Source organism: Gastrolobium bilobum, unplaced genomic scaffold (genome assembly GCF_033153095.1).
Source record: "Gastrolobium bilobum isolate Gb01-03AN ecotype WA unplaced genomic scaffold, APGP_CSIRO_Gbil_v1 utg26470, whole genome shotgun sequence".
Taxonomy (NCBI): Eukaryota; Viridiplantae; Streptophyta; class Magnoliopsida; order Fabales; family Fabaceae; genus Gastrolobium; species Gastrolobium bilobum.
In genome coordinates this window covers 257,501-282,381 of record NW_026898999.1, presented here as the reverse complement: position 1 = coordinate 282,381, position 24,881 = coordinate 257,501, and the positions used below count along the sequence as shown (strand labels likewise).

General features: G+C 32.6%; 2 protein-coding genes across 4 annotated transcripts; both read right to left on the bottom strand.

Annotated features, from left to right (window-relative positions):
• Positions 1 to 1,822: 1,822 nt before the first annotated feature.
• Positions 1,823 to 8,149, bottom strand: LOC133286169 (AUGMIN subunit 4). The gene is made up of 13 exons (XM_061483550.1): positions 7,977 to 8,149; positions 7,613 to 7,660; positions 7,289 to 7,414; positions 5,725 to 6,066; positions 5,509 to 5,605; positions 5,343 to 5,391; positions 4,033 to 4,126; positions 3,747 to 3,818; positions 3,618 to 3,676; positions 3,343 to 3,411; positions 3,210 to 3,261; positions 2,516 to 2,593; positions 1,823 to 2,207 (listed from the first exon to the last, which is right to left on the bottom strand). The coding sequence occupies exons 1-13, from the start codon at positions 8,103 to 8,105 to the stop codon at positions 2,130 to 2,132; spliced, it is 1,293 nt and encodes a 430-aa protein (XP_061339534.1). The 5' UTR covers positions 8,106 to 8,149; the 3' UTR covers positions 1,823 to 2,129.
• A 10,570-nt stretch (positions 8,150 to 18,719) lies between these two features.
• LOC133286166 (syntaxin-61-like) lies at positions 18,720 to 22,988 on the bottom strand. 3 transcript variants are annotated; one of them, XM_061483547.1, is made up of 7 exons: positions 22,849 to 22,988; positions 22,175 to 22,285; positions 20,759 to 20,892; positions 20,428 to 20,621; positions 19,623 to 19,713; positions 19,354 to 19,419; positions 18,720 to 19,158 (listed from the first exon to the last, which is right to left on the bottom strand). In XM_061483547.1, exons 2-7 carry the CDS (start codon positions 22,194 to 22,196, stop codon positions 19,048 to 19,050), a joined length of 618 nt encoding a protein of 205 aa, XP_061339531.1. In that variant the 5' UTR covers positions 22,197 to 22,285; positions 22,849 to 22,988; the 3' UTR covers positions 18,720 to 19,047. The 3 variants fall into 3 exon arrangements, with proteins under 3 accessions (XP_061339531.1, XP_061339529.1, XP_061339530.1); XM_061483545.1 differs by having other exon boundaries at positions 20,759 to 20,872; positions 22,849 to 22,986; XM_061483546.1 differs by having other exon boundaries at positions 19,029 to 19,158; positions 19,308 to 19,419; positions 20,759 to 20,872; positions 22,849 to 22,986.
• Between the last annotated feature and the right edge of the window lie 1,893 nt (positions 22,989 to 24,881).

Sequence of the window (24,881 nt, the reverse complement as noted above, 5' to 3'; positions counted from 1 at the left end):
CTTCCACATCAGTATGCATATGTAATGCCTCCAGTTCACCTGCTGACTGTGAAGGAGGGCCCACAGGATGACAAAGTCCCCTTCCAGCACCTTTGAGTGATTATGCGGGCGCTGGAAAATAATATGTGTCACCACATAATGAAGAATGCGAGCAGAAACTGACAAGTTGCTAACAGGATAATGAGCAAAATGACCGGGCTCAGCGTCTGCCCTCCTAGTCTCTGTAACAATGGTCTCCCGGTTATAATCACCAAATATATGATGGTTGTCTCCATCATATAGTGCTGCTCCTGTGACACCATCAAAATCGAACCCCAGTAGCTCCGTCCAGATAGGAGCAGTCATGATGATATCAATCCCGCAGACACGGGAAGTCAGCTCGCCTTGCGAGTAGCCAAGGTTCTGGTAGAAGGCTCTTACCATAACCTCCAAGTATGGGCACCGCATCTCCGCCAGGTGAAGTAAATGTGTCTGCTCAAGAAGCGGCACAATGTCAAAACGCTCTAGGTTGAAGAATGCCGAATCCAGTGATTTCGGTTCGCAGATCTTCCGGGTCATGAAAAACTTCACGAACTTCTCGTGTGAAGGTATGTCATCCTCAAACAAATATCCGAACATCAAGTCCGGAGCCTGACTCGAAGCAGCCTGGGGCTGAGAGGATGACGACCCATCGTGACGACTCTTGGTTCTTCTCTCGGAATAGGTCACTGGCAGCTTTGAAACGCGTCGAGAGGTCATTGTGTCACACTATTAAACTAAAAAAATAACCAAAATCAGAAATTAGATACATGTTAGGGTTAGGGTTAGGGTTAGGGTTAGGGTTAGATTCAGGGTTAGGGTTAGGGTTAGGGTAAGCGTATGACATACAAATTGATAAAATAATTCGGACAGAATCAAATGATATAAACGAAAATACAATGAATCAGAACAGAAATCATAACATAATTGAAAAAACTGAAAAAAAAAATGCACCTTTGATCGATTTCAATCGGTAGAAGGCAGAGAGGTTGCAAGGTCCGCGAATGATGATCAGAAACAAGACGAATTGGTGCAAGATTATGCCTGAAATCGCTCAAGAAGACACTCATCCAGCAGCTCTACTCGGGTACCCCTTTTGTGGGTTTTCGAAATGGGGCTGCTGGGATATTTTAAAACCCTACCGTCGATGTTTACCCGGGTACACTGCTCCATACCCAGGTAAATAATTCAACCATTTTCCCAGATTCAAGAACTCTACCCGGGTACACCCCTACATACTCGGGTAGATAAAAAGTTTCAAAAATTACCCGGGTAGATAATGGTGTACCCGGGTAGGCTTCGTGGTCAACGGTCAAACAGGGGCAGATTGGTGTTATGTTTGTTGGGGAGGGTAAATTTTCGAAATAGTTTTGAATGAAGGGCAATTTGATAATTAGTTATTAATTAAGGGTCATAAGGGTCAAAAAGCCGCGAAAGATACCCTAAACGAATGTTTAAATGATTTCTCGCTTTTGACATGTTTTCTAACTATTACAAGTACCTTTTCTATATTATATTTTTCATGAAGTTCATGTTAAAAAACATAGCCCCATTCTAAGAATATTATATCACTAAAAATACCGTTAGACTAAAAATAAAATATTACTAAATCAAATTAAACGGTTACAATACTATCCAAACAATTGCGAGAATATATTATAAATTCTCCATTAATGAAGGATCTCTAAGGGTCTAAGTCATGATTATTCTTAAAAAAGTCTAAAGATTTGAAATTTCTGGCCGTAGCATTACTTATCCTCAAAATTAAATAAAATACTATGGTGTACATCACTAAGCTCGGTCATTGTAGCCTAATAAATATACACTCCAGAGTCTACAACAACCAACACTCAAATCTCAAATCTTCATAAAATACTTAAACAAGCACATAGATTGAACTTTGAAGATTTCACAACTTTCATAATCATTAGCGAGTGACATAAAGAATGCAGTGTTAAGGGAAGATTCCTTTAATTTGTGAAAACCTATTACGAGAGGGACGAACACAAAATTTTCACACACAAAAAGTCACATGAGAATTTAACAGGATCCATTCCCTCCTTTGTATATGCTGAACCAAACTAGTGTTAAGGGGACAAAAAATAAAACTTCTATGTGCTTGGGTTATCTGGCAAACGTTTCAGATCCATTTCAACTTGATGGATTGTCCACTGCATATTCTCCAATTTCTGCACAATATCATCAACGTCAGAAATTCAGAAAAGATAAATACAGTAGAAACAAATTTGCTAAAACTCTGTTTTTTCCCGGAAGTTCTAAGACTTTCAACTTTAATAAACTAGTATATCTCTTTTATCCATTATATCCTTAAATTTCTTACTTGATCATTATTGTCATCCCAAATAAGGAAAATTACAGGAGAAACAGAAATTTGAGAGAATTGAATGGATATATATATATATATATATATATATATATATATATATATAATATTTTGGTATGAATGAAGTAAATGGTTTAGCTAAATTAATATCACCTTTACAATATCATGGTACTGTCCCGCAATGTTGTCAAAGTGAGGATCAACACCCTGGTACTCACGCAGGCGAGTAACCTGTTACATGGGTCAAAATATATAAATATAGCACAAACATGATGAATAACAATGAAGTAAAAGACATCATACTGATAACACTCATAAAATTAATACTAGTTGGCTAGTATGTAAACACTAACCAAAGCTGCACTCTGAAATTATTTCAAATCTAGAACAAAAATTAAATCATGCCTTTAGGTATTGCAATACCCATTAAAATACTCTAGTTTCCATCATATTATAAAAAATAACTTAAACATTTATACTATTCAATTAAAACGGTGACTGGAGAATGTGGCAAATAAAAAAATAAATGAGGTATATGAGATTTGAGTGTTGAACTGATGTGCTATTATGAGCTCATCAAGAGTTCTTTGTCCATCTATATCTATTAAGGAGGGGGGGGGGGGGGGGAGAACAGACATCAATCCATCATCTTCAATACATAATGAATGACAAGATGCTCTTAACAGGGATGACACATGCTGAGCTAATATCAAAATGTTGCCTCACGTCTTGCTATATTCACATTTTCTTCTTGTGAAGAGCCCAATTCACTATATAAAACTAAAATCAATGATCACTATATTATCTCTAAGTGCTAATACATGCATGTAGAAACATAGGAACATACCGCTTTATTATATTGAATAGAAGCTTCTTCAGTGGCCTCAACAAGATACTTCCTGAAATTAAAAAGGAAAAATGGTTTATTAGTATTAAATCAGGAACTTCTTACAGCCTTACAGAGGTTTCATCATTTATACCTTATCTTATGAAGGGCAGGTATAGAGTCCTTAGTGTAAGTTTCCAGTAGTAGAACATGTTCCAGAACCCTGACATTCAACGGAAAATACCAGATTTATTGGATAACAGAACCTGGCTACACAATGAAAAAAGAAAGGGAAAATTGTCTATTTACAAAAAGAATCTCTTCAGAGATTTTCTATCATCATCTCCTATTATTTCAAAGTTCAAAATCCCTGACGGCATATCAATATTGAAGAACCATGGAAATATATAAGGGATTTAACAAACAAACCTCAATTTTGCACTCATGGTCTCACACCTTTTACAGAGCCATGTCTTCTGCAGCTCATCCTAAAAATACATTGGGGTAAGTCAAGACACATACTTAGCTACCAAAATAGTGGAATTTATTAATACTCACATATTTATGTTGATGGTCCAATTTCAAATCTTTGACAAGTTTAATAAGCACTCCAAGAATCTGCTCCAAGACCTAATTAAGAATAACGGCATTCAGTATCTACATGCTACTGTGAACATGTTCCCAAAAAAGATATATAACTGTAACAAATGACACACGACACATGCAAAATCTCTCTCTCTCTCAAGACACGAACACACATGCATAAGGATTCAATGAGGAAGTTTCTGAAAATGTTTGCATCTGCAGGAGAGACGGTTCTTGTACTAAATGCTTATGCACGTACATTATAATATTCAGCAAATTTTCTATCAGCAGAATAAAGGTCATCCCGTAGTGCTGTTTCTTCTCTTTCAATCTCCTCAATCAATAATTTCACCCTGGTAAAATGACAGATATGAAGAGCAAGAAACTTTAGTCCACTGATATATGTCCAGTATGGAACTTACAAGTAATGAAGCATCCACTCAACACATTAGTATATGTTGTTTACTTCATATAAGGAAGACCTTTCAGAGCTCAAACATTCGTACTTAGCATAAGACATAAGCAATGGCAAATATAAGCTAGGTCCTTACCTAGAAGCCAAAAGAAAAGGATATTATTTCTAAAGGACAAAACCCTAAATCTTGGGGAGCTAAGGAAACCAGAACTCAAATAAACAGTGATCCTTGTTACTCAAATCACCAAGATTAAAGTAAACTTTCAGCCTATAATCATATCAGTTGCATTAGTCATTTTCATCAATACATTAATCTAGAATTGTATGAATATAAATCTCATCTCATCCAACAACTTCCACAACAAGATAGACATGATTTTATGGGTCACTAAATTGGATTGGATATATGTACAAAATCTAACATGTCTCAAATCTCCAGACAAGATTGAAACTGGGTAGTAGCATTTTAGGCCTTAAATATATGTACTTCTAATGCAGGAGCCCTAGGTTGCATGCTGGTAGGGTCCAAATTCACAAGGCCCAATATGGTAAGGTGTATGTTAGGGACCCAAAGCGGGGTAAGAGGCCCAGGAAGGATGATATTGATACTGGTCATAGGGAGGCTGGTCACAGCTCTGTTGCTGATGTGAGTCACAGCCCAATTGAGCATGCTGAGTCAGCATGTTTGTTAGAGAAGTTTGTTACACATGCTGTGCCCGATGATATAGGGGTGAGGGAACATGGAAACGGCACCTGAGTGGTCATAGAGTTTGCTGATGCAAAAAATGGGAGATCTAAGGGCGTCTCGAAGGATCCTGAAGTATTTTAGATTCAGTTTATTTTCTTATTTTCCTTCTGCATAATTCTGAGCTATAGCAGCACTATAGCATGTAATCAGATTTGTTTCATTGTTAATCCATGTTAGTTTTACTGCAATGAGAAGTATATAGAGGAATTATATAGAGGAATTATTCCGGAAATCCTGTTGTTTATTCTTTAATCCTATCACATGCTTCAACAAAAAAATAAAAATAACATACTATTCCTTTATCCGATGAAAAAAAATAAAAACACTAGGATTTTTACGTTACAACACATGTGAATACAAATTGCCTGACAATTAAAAGAATTAGGCTCCTAGAATGAGCTCAAACCTTTCGGGAAGTCGAGAACTTGAACTTTGACTTCCAGGTGATGAAGAATCTGAATCAAGAAATAAGGAATCAGCTACCAGATAAAAACCAAATGATAAAACACAGAAAATCACCAATTCACCATCACAGCCCTATGTTAGATTAGTAATGTGCAGTTCACACTTACCATTGTCATCCAATACAAATGCATCTAACTTATCACATTTCATTTTCAAGCGAGCCTCCACCTCACGTGAGAGAGACATGCGATATTCTGTCATATCCTAAAGACACCGTTTATGCATCAACAACAAACATAACTAAGTTAATCACTTCAAAATAAAACCTATTATAATAAGAGCATGCTTAGAAGCTGACTTTCATATTCTGTTACATAGTATACCACAGATAATGGAGTTTGTTGATGCTGGGTTTGCCACAAATATGCAGGTGTAATACCAAGAAAACGATCAGGGACACCACCAACTCCAGGTTCTGCTGGATCCGCGGAAGCGAGAGAATAATTGGCCCCGCTAACAGAGCTGTTAGGAGTGGTATAATTAGTAGAATTCATGCTTGAGTTGATCATGGCACTGGTGCTAGTACTGTCAAGGGAGCTTCGAGACACTACACTCAGTTTTTCAATATCTTCATCACGAACTTCTCCATCTTTGGAGATAAGAGGTAGTCTCAATCGCTGAGCAGCTTCAGCCACAACCATTTGATGCTCTAAAGTCTGATAAACCTGACAATATATAGACATGTAAATTTTGTTTAAAATCAATGTAAACCAGGGTGCCCAAAAAGTATACGCAATGCATGAATAATGAAAGCTTGAAATATTAAGAATTAAAAAGTTGAAAAAGAGAGAGAGTAGGAAATAGAACATATCCACTGAAAACATCAACATCAACAATATCTTTATCCCAAACTAGTTGGGGTTGGTGGTAGATGAATCAAAATGAAAAATACGAAAAGATTGAGAAAAAAAGGATTAAAAATAAAATTAAAAAAATATAAATAACGTTAGACATTAAAAAATAGCAATAACAATTAAAAAGAAAGATAATATAAAATAATGTGAAAATAAAGATACAATAGAGAGAAAAATACATGAGAAAAAAGAAGAGAATACGAAAGTAAAAATAAAATAAAAATTAAAGAGATAGAGAGATAGAAATAAAGAAAAAAGAAGAAAGTACATAAATAAATAAGAGAAGAAAAGAGAGAAATAAAAGAAAAGAAGGGGAAAAAATGGAGAGGTAAAGAAATAAATTTTATCCTCTAAAAACATGACAGAAAAAAATATATTTCTATATGAAATAAATCCATAGGTGTCTGTAAGCTAACTACCAAAGACACTAATCTTTAGCAATACCAGGTAAACATGAAACTTTCTTTATTTTTTCAAAATCCTCTGCTAACAATCACGAATAGTTTCTAAAAGTAGAGGGATAGAACCATGCCTTCCAATTTAGGGAAAACAACCTAGTCAACATATTAGACTCCAACACATTTGAAACAGAGTTAAGACAAAATTGTCAAGAGGAACCTGAGGAAGAGGTAGCATGTTTGCTCCAACTCCTAACTTCTAAGGCCCCATAAAGAACTTAAGTAACTAACCTCTGAAGATTATTTCCACCTCTAGTAGATTAAACACGAATTGTGGGTCTCACATATATGCTGCATTGCCTACAGGTTCAATAGCTATTATTTGTTCTGGAATCCCCCAACTTCAGTTTAGAGATATTGAGTTAATACTTTATAGTACCTGTCTCTCATTATAAGTGGAAGAACCTCTTAGAGCCAATATGATTTCATGAAGCACGCAAATTAAAGAGTGTAAATTTTCTCTCCATGTACATAACCTCAAATATTCTATGACCAAAATCAACAGCATTCTCGGACAGATCTCATATTTGTTTCTAAAAAAAAAAAACTAACTTTCCAGTATAATAATTCAAAACCTGAGGAGAGTTCCTCAATCCAAGCTGGGGATAAAGACTGCCGGTATCTCTAATTGCACCGATGTTAGACACAGAAATGGCTTGCTGATACTCTTCCACCATTGCAATGGCCTCAGAATATATAGCCTGCAACCAACCCACCATATAACAAATACAAGTCACTAAACTAACAATCAAACATAAACTAAACCAACTCAATCCAGCAAAATCAAAAACACAAATATTCAGTCACAGATCATAATTTTTATTCCAAATATCACAAAACATTTAAAAAAAAAAAAAAATTATAAACACTTATTCATTCTATACATAATAAGCCTTTACCATGGCTTCCAGGTGACGCAGTCTTTCCCTGCACATTTCCTCTCTGGCCTGCAAAATAACTCAGCAAATCAATACCCAACTATATTTTATTTCATATCTTCGAATATTTGACAAAAAGGGTCAACAAAAAAGTTTGAATTTTTTGAGATAAAATGGAACACCCATTTTCCCCAAGGAATCAAGATACCCAACTAAATTTTATCTTTCTTTTTTTTGGATATTTGACAAAATGGGTAAAAAAAAGTTTGAATTTTTGGGGATAAGACGGAACACCCATTTTCCAATTCTGGTGGGGCATTTTACAAACACTTAGGAATCAAGTGGGGTGTAGTTGGGAACAAGAGAAAAAGAGAGAGAGCGATACGAGTTGGAAATCGTTGTAGAGAGGCTTGGAGATGAGAGATCCATCGGGAGCCAAGCAGTGGCGCTCCAACTGATCAACGACCTGCGCCACATCGGCGGGGAGATTCTGGCCGTGCAACCCCTTCACCATTGATAAAAACGGTGTGTCGTTTAATTCAGAAGTTAACACCTCTTTCAGTATTCAGTCACTGTTGAGGTTTGGACCTTGAAAGAGCAATTCTTCAACAGTTCAACTAAAACCATCCAATCATCAGAATTTGAAAAAATGAAGCCTGCATTCTACAGTTACATTCTATGAAATTAAATATAATTTATTTAGTAAATAATAAACTTTAGATTCACAAATATATATATATATATATAGGGGAAAGTACTTCTTATGTAACTGAAGAAGGGAAAACTTGCAACAACACAGGATACGCGTCCGAATCCTGGTTTTTTTTTTTTTTTTTTTTGATAGAATCTGCATGTGTATCCTAGGATCCGCACGTGTATCCTAGTGTTAAAAATTTGCTGTAACTTTTCTCATCAGCAGTCACATGAGAAGCGACGGACCCATATATATATATAGGGGAAAGTACTTCTTATGTGACTGCAGAAGAGAAAAATTGCAGCAACACAGGATACGCGTCCGAATCCTGATTTTTTTTTTTTTTTTTGATAGAATTCGCACATGTATCCTAGGATCCGCACGTGTATCCTACTGTTAAAAATTTGCTGCAACTTTTCTCATCAGCAGTCACATGAGAAGCGACGGACCCATATATATATATATATACATGAAAAATATTTCTCAATCAGCTTGATATAAGTTTGTCACCGGCTACCCCAAAACTAGGAGTGCAAAATAACCAAAAAACTAAACCGAACCGAACCGCCCCTTAAAATAATCGGTTTTTAAAAATCAGTTCTTGAACCGAACCGATTTTTAGAACCAGTTTAAGAACCGAACCGAACCGTTTTCAAACTGAACCAAATTAATTTTTATAACTTTATTTTTTAAATTTTTAAATTCTTTTATTTTCAAAAGAGGGTCGACCCGAATCGGTTCCGAACCGAACCAGTTTTGAACCGAACTGAACCACTTCCCTACCGAACCATTTAAACCAATTTGGTTCGGTTTTTCAAAAAAATCGGTTCAGTTCGACCCATGCACATCCCTACCCAAAACTATGTCGTTTTATTTATTTATTTTCTTATATTAATTGATTCACCTTTGAATGGTTATGATTCCCTTTTTCTCTCTCTTCCTTTATCATCATTGATCCATCTTTGTGCGGTTATGATTTACTTTTTTTTTTTGGAGGTTACAAGGAATTGAACACAGCACCCTACACTACACACACTCCTAACACACACACCCCACACCACTAGGCTACAGCCACTTTAGATAAGGTTATCTACAACTGACTCTTTTATAATTATGTTCTCCCGGGAGTACATAGTTATAATACTAAAGTTGCTTTTTTTTCTCTCTCCACGTCAGCAGACAGGTTCTGAAAAGTAAATGAGGAGAGAAAAAAAATAACTTTAATGTTATAACTATGTTCTCCTGAGAGAACATAGTTATAAAGGGTAGCTGTAGATAAGCTTATATATATAGAGGAAGGATCCGTTTACAAACTTTTTTTGAATTTTTTTACAAATTACACTATCTTCTCTCGGGAGAACATAGTGTAATCAATGTTCTCCCGGGAGAATATAATGTAGTTTGTAAGAGTTTGTAAACTAAAAAGTTTATAAATATAACCTATCATATATATATATATGGGAAAAAAGTATATAATGTTACTTTAGATAACTTTGTCTAATTTCATTGAAACGACGTCATTTTGGGGTTGAAAAATAATAAAATTAGAATGATAAAGACTATTATAACCCTGAAATAAATTAAAATTACAAAAATACCATGATTTTTGTCCCAAAATGATGTCGTTTCGGTGAACATTAGATAAAGTTATCTAAAGTAACTTTAGAAAAAACAAACTATATATATATATATATACATATATATATATATATATATATATATTAAGAGTGTTCATCAACCGATCCAAACCGATTCAAACTGCGGTGACCGAGCCGAAAAACTGATAACCGAATAAACTGAAAAACCGAAAACCAAAAAAAAAACTGCAAATTTTAATCGGATTGGATCAATTTTTGGATGGGTTGATCCAAACCGATCCAATATATTAATTTTTCTCTACATACTTGGGTCTTTCTCAAATCATAGCCTAAAAATTTCAAAATCCAAGACTCATTAACTCATCAACTAAACCCAAGAAAAAATTTAGTCACATCTCATCAATAAAATTTTATCTTTGTAGAGCTGCATATCTTATTGCCCAAAATATAAATTATATTATAGTTTAGTAATGCTTTTGTATTTCAAAAAAAAAAATTTACAAAGCCAATATATATAAAAGATGTTATTTGCACAATAATCATAAAATAAATTTTAGGATTTCGTAAAACCGAAAACCGATCCAATCCCAACCGAAAAAAATTGGATTGGATCGGATCGAATTTGAAAAAAAATCCAAACCGAATGGATGATTATATGATCAAACCGAATGGATTGGATCAGATAATTTTTGCTTCCAAAACCGATCCAATCCAGACCGCGAAAACCCCTAATATATATATATATATATATATATATATATACATATATATATGGGTAAGATATTGTAACAACCGATTAGTGTTGGCTTTTTCACCCTTTTGCCCCTTATTAATTAATTAATAACCATTTTGCCCCTGATTCGAAACTATCTACCAATCTGCCCCTCTTTAATCGACTACCTTGCATTTTTAATCGACTAAACGGTTGTTGGGAGATTTAATCGACTAAATCTCTCTACTTAATCGATTAAAATCATACTGACTTATTTTGTTTTTGTAAAATATGAAGATTTAGTCGACTAAATAGGGAGATTTAGTCGACTAAATCTCCCAGCAGCCATTTTTTGTCTGTTTTGGCCATTTAGTCGATTAAAAATGCAAGGTAGTCGACTAAAGAGGGGCAGATTGATAAATAGTTTCGAATTAGGGGCAAAATAGTTATTAATTAATTAATAAGGGGTAAAAGGGTGAAAAAGCCGATTAGTGTTACTACTAATGTTACTACCAATCAATTTCACCGTTAGATCGATTATGTTTATCCAACGGTTATATTTATTTTCATCTTTGTATAGTCATGATTCCCCATATTTAATATGAAAGCATTAAATATAGGAAATCATAACCATACAAAGGTGAAAATAAATATAAAGTATTAAATACGGAGAATCATAACCATACAAAGATGGAAATAAATATAACCGTTGGATCAACGTAATCGTTCTAACGATGAAATTGATTGGTAGTAACATTGGTAGTAACACTAATTGGTTGTTACAATATCCTTCCCCATATATATATATATATGTGTGTGTGTGTGAAAAAATATTTGTAATTTTAAATAACATAATTTTGTGTGATTTAAAATGACAAACGCTTTTATCTATATATATAACTATATAAGGACAGAATATTTTTATGCAGTGTAAATATGATTAATGACTAAAATTGAGAATTTAGCGAGTGTTTCAGATTCCGGTGTTTCAGATTTCAGATCTAGTTCTAGATCTTGGGAGTAGCGAGTGTGGGGGTTTCAAACGACGTGAACCCTCTGACTCGGGAGTCACGGGTTCAACCGGGGGGTTTCAAGGATCAGAGATCAATATACATGCAGGGTCTAACTGTTGACTCCAACCCTCAGAGAGAAGAATGACCTGGTGGGATCGACCCCTGGGCAGGACAAGGTTTTAAAACACTGTCGAGTTCAATCGAATATATTGTTCACATATTAAAAAATGTTTTAAAAAAAACTTGTATGATTTAGTTAGAATAATGTTGATAATGCCTCAATTAAAGCACTCATATAGTGTGTTTCTTATGGCTCACGGCCTCATACATTTTTCCTCCTCACATATGAAAATCTGTTTATACATTAAAAGGATAATAGACATTGAACATTGGGGGTGTTTGATAGGAGATGGAAAAAAAAGGAAAATGGGGTGAGAAAAATTATTTGCCTATGTTCGATAGGAGGTGAAGTAAAAGTATGGCTGAGAAAAAAAATTTCCCAAAATTTTATCTTACATATAAATTGGTTATGAAAGATTACCATTGATGAGATGTAATTGTTTCTTCCCATGTAATGAGAAAATTAACACATAATATCAATAAAATTAACCCAACATTCTCGGAAAAAATTTGATCTACCAAACACCTTTTAGTGACTTACCCGGAAAAAAAAATTCTATCATATTCTATCGGTAAAAAAAAAAATTTATCATCTACCAAATCCGCTAATAGAGTTTAGTATGAAACATAAAACTTCAATGAAAATTTTTCATCTTTTTTTGCTTCAGCTTTCAACAGGTTTCTTCTCCTGTTTGTTTGCATTCTTCCTGGAAGAAAACTTGCTTCCATGATCTTGTTTAACTTTCTTAGAAATTGTTGTGCCGTGACTACTTTCTCTGTGAGCATAAGTATGGTGAGAATGAATAGGACCAAGGGAAGCATCTGAACCCAATGAATCATCACTTTCTTCCTCGTTAACTTTGCTTCCATGCTTCTTTCTACTGTTTTCACCATAAATGTCATGATATCCATCATTTTCATTACTGCATCCAGCAATGGCGAAGCCAGCTAAAAAAATGAGACAGTTCCAAAAAAAAAATTTAATACATGAAGTGAGAAAAACAAAATACTCAAGGCATCGGAGAGGCCAGAGTGGGAGCTAACATAGCACAGCTCTCAAAGGCAATGATGTTATTAAGAAATTTAATAATAATTTATTTATATAATAAATAGGTTTTATTTAAAATATAAAATTATATTTATATGTATAATAAGTAAATCCAACAACCACTCATTTCACCAACCCAAAATAATTGCAGATAGGCAGAGAAGGGGGAACATAGAGAAAAGTTAAAAACTTTAAGAAAGTGAAATGGCCAAAGTGAGCAGAATCCACAATGAAGATCAAAGTACTCAAATTTTTCATCTTTCTTCTGATTCACACAAACCCACATTAGCAAACTTTGGGCTGTTCAATTAGGGAACAACTTTGGGGGCTCCTCAAAATCTTGGAGCTTGGTGCATAAAAATGGACACTTTGTTGGAAATTTTGTTGTGAATAAGGGCAACTCGAGTGTATTTAAGGTTTTTGCATTTGTTGCCACCACAAAGAAGCAGTGGACAGCACCGGAAATCATGTTGGAACCCATCAGAGAAATCTCTGATACCACTCCGGGGACCTTGATAAGGATCTCTTGGTCCTCTTTGGCGGTGACCGGTGGTGCGGAGGGGCTAATAGGTTCGGGGAAGAAGTCTTCAACAAGTTCGCTAATGTCGAGGTTCCAGAAAGCCAGTGCCCATGGAGTTTCTCTCGTTTACCCCCGCCAAGATTACAATGGAATATGGTTGATTTTTGAAAACCAAGCCAGTGCCAAGGCACTGGCTGGCCTCAAGGTGGCTCCGCCACTGGCATCCAGCATCTTCTTCGTGCATGGGAGAGACAATATACTTTAAAAAAAAAAAAAATTGACCAGTCCAAACTGGGTTCCATATAACTTGTCGGGTCACTGGGATCCGGCCGAGTTGACCGGTTCAAACCGGGTTGATTGCGTAACCAATCTAAAGGGTTGCGAGTCGACCCTACCAGTCCAATTAGATTTATATATATATATATATATATATATATATATATATATATATATATATATTGTGAAACCAATGCGCTTAATATGAAGAATTCAATCATACAAGAGTTTTGATGATAACAAACAAGCATAGAAGCGATGTTAAGGATAATACAACTCGCAACAATCAAAAGCCCAAGGAAGCAATTCAAACAAGTCAACAAGAGCAAATCAGTCAACACACAAGATCATCATTGATTCATGCTCTTGAGAGCCTAGATCTAAATGTAAAGGTAATTGATAAATGATGCATAAAAGAGCTCAAAGGGTACTTAACTCTATGCATGTAATATCCATATCATCTATCACTTGAAAGCATTAATTGTTATGAAAAATATCCTTGACATGTTTTAATAAACTTCAAAACATTTTGTTAAAGTCAAGGAAATACATTGAAAGTGATTAGAGACCAAAGGGAACACTTTACAACTCATAAAACTGCATAATTAAAGAAAGTATTCGAATACTCCATTTTCTGTATTCGAATACTTATGCTGAGAACAAAGTATTCGAATACCAGTTGAAGTATTCGAATACCTCACGAATAGTATTCGAATACTTACTGGTCAGTAAGCAGTACAACGGCTATAAACGGCTAGTTTTGCGAAAATGTGTGTTCAAAGGGTCATGGGGGGCCACTATAAGTAGTGATCACTATTAATATTGATGGGACACTTTTCCTAATCATTATTCTTGCTCTATTTCATATCATTTGCTTACTTTCTATCATATTGATCATAAATCACCTTTGAGCTCTAATCTTGTGTCATTGATAAATACCTATAAGCTTCAACTTGTATAATCTGTACTTCAAGAGTACATATCCCCTTCTAAATACTCTCAATCTGTTCATTTGTGTTAAGGGTAGTGAGACCCTAGTGAGAAAGGTTGCTCATAACCTAAGTAAGTGAGTGGAAGTGTAAAGGTTTCAAGAATCGATATTCTTGAAGGTTGTAGTGGTTTGTCGAGCACCCTTGAAGCTTGATATTTTAGTGGAAAGTTGAACGGGCGAGTTCAATCTGGACGTAGGTCACAGTGGTGGTGACCGAACCAGGATATATAGTGTTTGCAATCTCTCTAACTCTTCATCTCTTTATATTAGCATTATTTGATCACTTGAACCTTTTATCTCTTCTCTTTACATACCATTGGCTTGTGTTAACTTCTAGTCTCTCAACTTTGCTTGTGTCAATTTATATTATTCTAAGAAAATCGATTTCAAGAAAGAAAGTGAGGCACTTTTCGAAAATATTTTTAAAACTCAATTCACCCCCCCTCTCTTGAGTTTGAGGCCACTTGTCCAACATATATATATGGGCTTATCGTTTCTCAAAACTGCTTGAGATAATTTTATCTCCGGCTACTAAATCATAACCGTGCAAAGATGAATCAATGGTAATAAAGGAACAGAGAGAAAAAGTGAATCATAACCATTTAAAGGTGAATCAATTAATATAAGGAAATAAATAAATAAAACGACATAGTTTTGGGGTAGCCAGAGATAAACTTATTTCAAGCTACTTGAGAAATATTTTTCCCTATATATATATATATATATATATATATATATATATATATATATATGGGGTTTGATTTTCTCATGTTAAATGAGAATTCAATTCTCATGTTAAATGAGAATTCAATTCTCATGTTGTAGAGATAAAAAGCATGTGGGACCCATGTGTTAGAAAAAAATTATATGTAGGACCATGTCAGCACGGAAATCGAAGAGTGTGTAGGAAAATTTGAATTCTTATGTTAAATGAGAATTATAAAACCCTATATATATATATATATATATGGCAAGATATTCTTACACCAATGTAAGAGTTAGAAGTCTTACACCTAATCTTGACAATTGATCCACTTGTATCCAATGGCTCACATTACTAAAAAATTAGAGCCCTTAGATAGACGTGGGTTCAACGAACAAGAATAATAGTGTAACTTACACTGATGTAAAATGATCATAATCGTATATATATATAACGTTTGTCGTTTAAAGGATATAACTGTATTACTTTAGATCTTAACCGTTGATTTTCATTAATTAACGGTTATAATTTATTGGGTCAAATTTATTAATTAATTAAAATTCGTAATAAATTATAACCATTGATTGACAAAAATCAACGGTTAAGATATAAAATTACACAAAGTTATTTTTCAAGTCATCTTACCTTCAACTTTAATTCCTAAAATACTTTTTTTTAACGTTCAAAAATCGCCTTGTAGTAATTTTTTTAATTTTAATTTGTTTTCGTACATAATAATTCTTAATTGTTTTATTTACCTTTTATATTTTATTTTGTTTGACAATTTCAATATTTTAATAGTTGACATATACTATGTTTTTTTTAAGTATACTTCAGTTACGTTTTAGTTATATAATTTTAATTATATTATTATAAACTACACTATTGTCATATATAATGTTGTAGTATTTAAAAATTTAATAAAAAAGTAAAATTAATTTTTATGATAGTTTACGTACTTAATTAAGAAAAATATATGTTGATATTATCTAATTAACATGAAAATCAATAGTATTTATATGATGATAAATAATAGTATTTATATATTATATTATTTTATATGGAATTGTAATTTATATAACATGATTTATGTATTGTTAGTATTTTTATTTAATTATATATTTTTAATTTAGTATTTTAACACACACACATATATATATATATATATATATATATAATTTAGCTCCTAAAAAATGCTGGCTCCATTATTGCTTATGGTATATTCTTCAACGAAGGTGCTCAAGCATTTCAACATTAACTTAAGCAAAAAAAAGAGAAGGAAGACCTGAAATTTGAAAATAAAGAATAAAAAATCTAAGGCATACGTATTTGGAAAAGATGGAATCAATTGGCAAAGATCCGAAATAAGAGCCAAAATGAAGAACTCTAAAGCACAGACACGAAGTTTTTTAAATATTTGCGTGTCGGACACGTTCCGACAAGTTCGGACACACGTCCGATACGTAGTTAACATTTGGGGACATGTTGACTAGTGGGACATGCAAATTTGACTAAATTCGACACGCAGTCAACGATGTGGACACGTTTTGGGACACTTTTTGATTTATTTTTTTTAAATAAAATAAAATTATAATTAAAAACCGTAGAATGCACAGGACGTGGTGTACTTGTAAGCTGAATCTAATTATATTGACCACTGGTTTATTGAACGCTGGTTTATGTACCACTATCGTTTGAACGCTGGTTTATTTCCGTCGTCGGCTGCTGGTTCTGGTTTGGGAAGTTGAAGATAGAGAGAGAAGGGTACCGAGGAGGAAGACAACTTTATAAAGTTGGTCCTGTATCCATTCGCAGAAAGACAATAATACCCTCCCTCTCTCTTCTGCAATTAAGAAAGCTAGGTGACATTAAAATTTAGTAAATATATGTTCCCTTATTTTATTTTTATTTTAATTAATTTTTAATCAAAAGTTTTTCTTAAAGAATATATGTAATTGATCTGTGTGTTATCATAACTGAAATAATTTTTTTATTTTTCTATACTCTACACTCTTGGGATGTTCTATTTTTTTTTTTAATAATTATGTTATGAAATTTGTATATTTGATTAGTATATGAGTTATTATGAGTTGTTATATGTATTAAATGTAAATTATATTATACATATTAAAAATATTATTTAATATCAAAACGTGTCCCAACGTGTCAAAATTTAACATTTTTTAGAATTAACATGTCAGGGTGTCATGTCGTGTCTCGTGTCTCGTGTCCGTGCATCATAGATGAAGAACGACAAGGCTACAACTACAAGGCTGCAAAAAAATCAAAATAATAATATAATTTATAACTATAAAATTAAAGTTAATGAATATTTAATTTTATAACAAAAAATTTTTTTGGTAAACAATTTTATACCAATTTAACTGAAACTCAATTGATATATACTTAAATTATATTAACAATTAAAATATTAGAAATATTAAAATAAAATAGTTAAAAAAGTCTATATCTATGAAACCTCATGCCTAATTATAAATAAAAAACAAAGAAATATAATGTTGAGAATACTTTTCAGAATAACAACATTATTATTAATAGAAGTAAATACCTGGCAGTAAGTTTATTCGAACCTATTTACAAAAAAAAAGAAAAAAGAGTGTTTATTCAAACCAACTTACCAACATTAAGTGTTGTGAAATAGAAAAAATCCTTTTAGAGTAACTTAATAAAAATATATTCATTCTTTAATTTTAGCTGATCAAGATTATGATGTACTTTAAAACAAATTAATAGTGAATACATTCTTACTTGCTCACTTTAAAATGAAACTTACTTGACATTAAAGTTAAAAGGGCAATAATATGAGAAATAAAGTTAAAAATTGCAATATTTAGGGGGGGGGGGGGGGGGGGGGGGGTTCTCGGGCCTGTTCTTTGAGACTTTATTTTTTCTTGTTAAATGAATATATATATATATATATATATATATATGAAAAAAAATTTCTGCAGTTAATGCAGATAAATTATCTGCATTTATTTCCAAAACAACGTCGTTTTGATATTAAAATCTTAAAAAATTATAAATATAAAGACTATTATAACTCTGAAATAAATTAAAATTACAAAAACACCATAATTTCTGTCTCAAAATGACGTCGTATTGGGCTTACTGCAGATAACTTATCTGCAGTGAATGCAGAAAAAGCAAACCCATATATATATATATATATATATATATATATATATATATATATATATAATAAGAAAAAAAAATACTCACATTATTTGTACCCAACAGAAAATAACAAAAAAATAAAAATACTCACACTAAACATTTATAAAAGGAATTAAGTAAAGGATATTAAAAAAAAATACTTTAAATTGATAAATGATGCATTTTTACATAATTATATCTCGATACCATTAAGTTTGTCAACGGAGTATATTTTAACAAACTGTTTCATTAAATCCACTGCAAGACTATGCTGTGTGACTGTGTCCTTCATTATTTAAGTGAATGTGCCAATATTTACAAAGCAATGCCAAACAAAAAATTAACATTAAAATGGTACAAACAACGAAAAGCACTAACATCATTTATATAATCCAATTTGTCCAGAATCAAAATCCTATTATAAATCTTGAAGTACATTGCTTCCCTTTTTCATCACAATCAGAATTTTCTACTGCCTTTAAGAAACCAACAATCTGGCTTCCATTTAGTTAATGGACATATGCATTTCCATTAATCTTGCATCTCCACAAAAAATGAGACCTCTTTTCATGTACATACCGCGCAAAGCCTGGTCCCATCTCAATGACTAGGTGAAGAATACTAAGATAAAGAGGAAAACGAACAGAGCCAACAAACCCAATATCATCATGATTTGACCCTTCGCACCAGCCTTCTTCATAACCATTGCCACTTTCTTCTGCAAGCATAATAAAAGAGCAACATTTAACCTCTTCAAGAGTTAGTATCACTATCAAAATTACCAATTTTTCCTTTATTATTAATTAACAACAGCAATCTTAGAGTGAAAATTGTTGTTATTACATAAATCAGAAGACAAAATCTTACCACTTCAATTTGAATGAGAAAATGAAAACTAGATGCAGAAACTCACTTGGACAAAATCTAGACGATTCGATGTACTTTCCATCTCAGCACCCAAATCATCTATAATCCTTTCCTGAAGCATTAAGATTTTGACAGTTTTAGAATCAGAAATTTCTGAAAGAAATAAAATTATTTTAAAGTTTCAGAGGCATAACAATACTACTTTTATTCAAGAAAATAGAAGGAAACACATAAAGACATAAGTAATACCTAGTCGTCTATGTCTCGGAGCAATATAGCAAGAATCATACAACGTAAAACCTCTAAAACCATTACCTGTCCAAGGAGTTCTTCATGTATTGTAAGTCCAACACCCCCAATTCTTTGCACACTTACAGTAAGCTCATCCAACTCCTCATCCTGTTTCCTATCAACCCCAATAGACATACATAATACAAATCAAAAATAAAATAGCAACCAGAGGCAGATTGTATTTCCAGAAAGGATAAGCATGAGCAGAAGGTTTTCTAAACTCTCGAGCAGTGTATTTCATGTTTTTACCTTTCTTAAGGTTACTTACTATTGACTTTATTCCCTTTTTTTACACAAGAAAGAAAAAGGAAATCAACCATTTCAGTCATGAGCTCTTAATAAGTAATGAGTAAATCCAAACATCTCTCAAATAATTAGCAAAAATGATAATGAGAAAACTTTCTTAAAACAAAAATTTACAAGTAGTAAATGAAACGATGATACTAGACATGCAGTCACATACAGACACAATGTAATCACTTAAATTTAACATAGTTTATTCAACAAAAAGGAGTAGCACAAGAAATATGTGTATTTTTGCACAAGTTCATGCATATAGAAAGGATCTCACTTCTGTCTCAGAAAGCACAAGGGAGGAGTGGGCAATACAATTGAATTCACTTAAGGCCAACCAAACAACGAAGACAGTCTTTTCCGTCTAATATGCAGAAAAGCAACCATGATTAGAGCTTAATCTCATGAAGATGTGCAAAAGTAAATTAAGATGAGTAATGTTATGCCATAGTAGAACAAAAGATAAATGCAAAATCCAGTTCCATATGCATGAGAGAGAGAGAGAGAGAGAGAGAGAGAGAGAGGAAAAAGGTACTTTATAAGAAGCATCTGTCTATCTGATTCTGATTGTATGAAATCATCATTATCATGGGCAGCATACTGCCTGGATGTATCATTTTGATGGGAATTTGGTAGTCTCATTAGTTCTCGGTGCATCCCATTTGCACTAGCATGGCTTGTTGAACTTGAGCCCTTTCCAGCTTCCACTGCTTTCTTCACTGTGCCAACCTAATAATGCAACAAAAGAATCTTTTATGCATGATACTAATAACAAAATAATTATAAAAAAACAACTGTGCACTGAGTTGAAAAAAAAATGATTGTACCTTCCCTACTTACTAAACTTTAGCATACATTTTGGATACCTGAGTACGAGCACTGCTTGTCCATTTCCTCCGGCTTTCAAGCTCCATTTCATCAATGCCATACCAAGAAGGATCTCTAGATGCCACAGCGATTGCTTTGTCCAACTCATCGACCTTTCTATCCAAAAATAAGACTTCAGCCATTGTATATACACGTTAGGTTTGCAGTACAAAAGACTTTGCGCAAAAAAGAGGATTAACTCCAAACGTTAGCCCCGTTTTAATGTGTAATGGGAGACGCCTTAGGTTATTAATAGACTTAGTGTAAGCTTGTTGAGCTGATACAGAGCAGGTGGAAATTTTGAATTGAAAATTACTCTAAACTAGCTTAATACTATGAAACAATAAACAGTTCAAAGTGAAGTGCAACTCATTTTTGCTCCAGTCCCCCAATTATAGGACTCTAGTATAGCATAGTAGTAAGCTGAAAGTGACTTTCTATCCATTTTCCACCCTTTACCAAGCAAAGATAAGTTAAAATTAAAATCTTTCCATCCAACTCCATTTTAACTCCATTCCTTACTTTGCACCTTCCCTAGAGAGCACACCAAGGGGATGGTGGGTATTTGGATGGCAAAGCTAAGGGTAAGAGAATGGGAGGATGGATGATGATTTTCCTTTCCCAAGGCTAGATGTTTCAAATAAACATGGGGAAGGAAAATGAGAGTTGAATAAACATAATGAATTAAATATGATGCATTTTCACAAACTTATTATTTATAAATAATTGAGGTAGGATATTGTAACAACCAATTAGGGTTACTACCAATCAATTTCACCGTTAGATTGATTATGTTTATCCAACGGTTATATTTATTTCCATCTTTGTATGGTTATGACTTATGATTCCCCATATTTAATACTTTATATTTGTTTTCACCTTTGTATGGTTATAATTTCCCATATTTAATGTGAAAGCATTAAATATGGGAAATTATAACCATACAAAGATGGAAATAAATATAATCGTTAGATCAACATAATTGATCTAACGGTGAAATTGATTGGTAGTAACATTGGTAGTAACCCTAATTGGTTGTTACAATATCCTACCCCTAAATAATTAGCTCTACAAACATAATAAATTTATAATTATATTCCAACAATGCTACTTAGAAGAAATTTTGAAGGGCACTATAATAACTTAGTTTCTTTGTCCTTTAAAATACTCTGAACGAGAGGAACTTAGAAAAGTAAGCACTGAAGGATTTTGGTGGGTTAACATAAGTGCAAATCATTCAAATTCCCTCCCACCTAGAAATAACCCAGATGTCAGTGCACCAAACGCCACCAATTTGTGTGTAACAACTCTGAATTCATGCTGATGATGGCAAGAATATGTAAAAAGTATAAAAAAGCTCATTGAAAGATAAGCCAATTTGTCACTGATTCTGCATAAGCAAGCAATAAGTCTACCTGCCACTCTATGCTTTCGCATCCAGCAAGAACCTCCTTTGTAAGATGTACTCGCTCTTCAGCATCCGAAGTGTATTCCCATTGGTGTAAAGTAGATTGCAATTTATCAATCTTAGCAAAAATTGACAAACTGTCAGACAATTAAATATATACCATCCTATATTGAGAGGGAAAAAGAAAAAGAAAAAGAAAAACCTCATCCTTCCAAAAACAAATCCAACACCATTACAATTCAACAGTTCACATGTCTTTTTAGCATTCTATGTTTCAATTACAGATCCCACTTCAATTTTTACTCAAAACCCAAAATTTACATATAGTACTTAATTCAAGTGTTTTCTGCTCCAATTACATATACATCCACAAGAAATACTGCGGTGTACACACTACAGAGTCACAGATCGCAATTGAGTTCTATTCAAAATCCCAAATTTATATAGTAAAAAGCATAGTCAGATTAATAACCTAAAATATTAGGAAATAAAATCTCGATTAATAATTAGACCAATAAATAAAATTTTAACAAAAAAAAAAACTTAATAACAATCGTTCACTCAAATTTGCAGCATTTTTAATGAAACCGTATGAATTGTTGCAGGAAAATTGAAATTTCTAATCCGAATTAGACAGAAAGCAAACCCTAGGTAATTTGAGAAAAAAAAAAAAAAACTTACAGATCCTTGAATCTCAGCCTTGACAACGTAAAACGGATCCTGAGCTGAGGGCATGTTGTTTTGTGTTATGGACGAGAGAGAAATGAATGACGAACAGTGAGACACTGCTTTGCTTTGCTTTCGCTCTTTTTCCTTCGATTGTTCTCCATGCTAAGAAAACGAATTTACAAAATAAAAAATAAATTAGTTTTTCTTTTTTTCTTTTTCTTTTTTAGAATAAATACTCTTTTTGGTTCCTAACAAAAAACACGGTAACCATTTTAGTCCTTTACAAAAAGAAATTAATCTTGAGGTCCCTGACAAATTCAAAATGGACCCATTTAGTTGAAATCGTGATCCTTACAAATTCAAAAAAGACACATATTAGTCCCTCAAAAGGACTAAAATAGGTTCACTTTGAATTTCATAATGACCAATTGACTAATTTTTTGTTGTAAAGGACTAAAATGAGAATTGTGTTTTTTTGTTAGGGATCCAAAGAGTATTTACTCTCTTTTTAAAAAGAGAGTAAACCTTTAATTCACGGGTAGGATAGTATAACAACCAAATCAATTAGTGTTACTACCAATATTACTACCAATCAATTTCACCGTTAGATTGATTATGTTAATCCAACGGTTATATTTATTTTTATCTTTGTAGGGTTATAATTCTCAATATTTAATGTGAAAACATTAAATATGAAAAATCATAACCTTACAAAAGTGAAAATAAATATAAAGTATTAAATATATGGAATCATAATTATACAAAGATGAAAATAAATATGACCGTTGGATCAACATAATCGATCTAACGGTGAAATTGATTGATAATAATATCGGTAGTAATACTAATTAGTTAGTACAATATCCTTCCTCTTAATTCATCACCAAATTAGTATACCTGTATTTGGAAGTGCTTTACTTCTTCTTCTTTTTTTCTTTTTTACGTAGTTGGCGAGAAATTATTTATGTTATGAGATAATAAAGTAGGATTCATCAATTTTTTAAAAAGTAAAAAAAAAAGAAAAAGAGAGAGACATTTTTTTATGTGAGTGTAATATGAGAATAAATATCATGCAACACGAAAGTATAATTTCTCCTATTTTAATGTTTTGAATACTTTTGTGACCAAATCAGTATACATATGTGTCATCACTTTAATCTTTCGTATAAACAAAGGCAATGACATTTGCGATTTTTAATAATAAATAAAGAAACAATATTTATCATTTTAAATGACATGACTTTGTATCATTTTTAATAAAATTATATTATTTTGGTGTGTTTTTGCATTTTTACTCTTCCACTTTCTTTTTCTTCCTAATTTTATAAGAATTTGATGTTTGTCATTTCAAAGGATATAGATTTATGCCATTTTAAGTGAAAAAAAATACAAACAATTAAAATCATGAAAAGAAAAGTGGGTAATTTTTTAATTTAAATTTTAAATAAAAAATATTAGTTTATATCTTTCTATTACTTGAAATGACACAAATCTATATCTTTTAAAAGGACAAACATTTTTTTCTTTTATAAAAAAGAGAAAATATAAAAACACGTTAAAACAATATAGTTTCATTAAAAATGACACAAAATTATGTCATTTAAAATGATAAATACATTAAATATATGTGTAAGAATAATGTGGTTACACACTACTTTATTTGTAGGAAAGGAAAACTAGAAAATTAACTTGTAATTAACCTTGGTAATTGTTCACCACCTACTTGTTTTATATTTTGCAATGGAAGAAATTTTTTTTTTTTTGTATCTTTTACTATTGTGCTTATATAGGGAGGCGGTTTAATGATTCTTCGTTTAGCATCTTAAATTTGTTACTAAATAATATTTGAGAGGGTGAGGAGGAGTATAAAACAAAGAGACCTCTATCAATGGAATTAATGAGATATCTCATTTTAAACTTTAAAGCAATGTCATTATTTAATACATTCCTTATCAATGAGCCATGTCTAATTTAGTGCATACCTAGTCTATACCAAATGATGAAGGTTCTTATTCATAATTCAATGATCTAACCATAGTCAAATT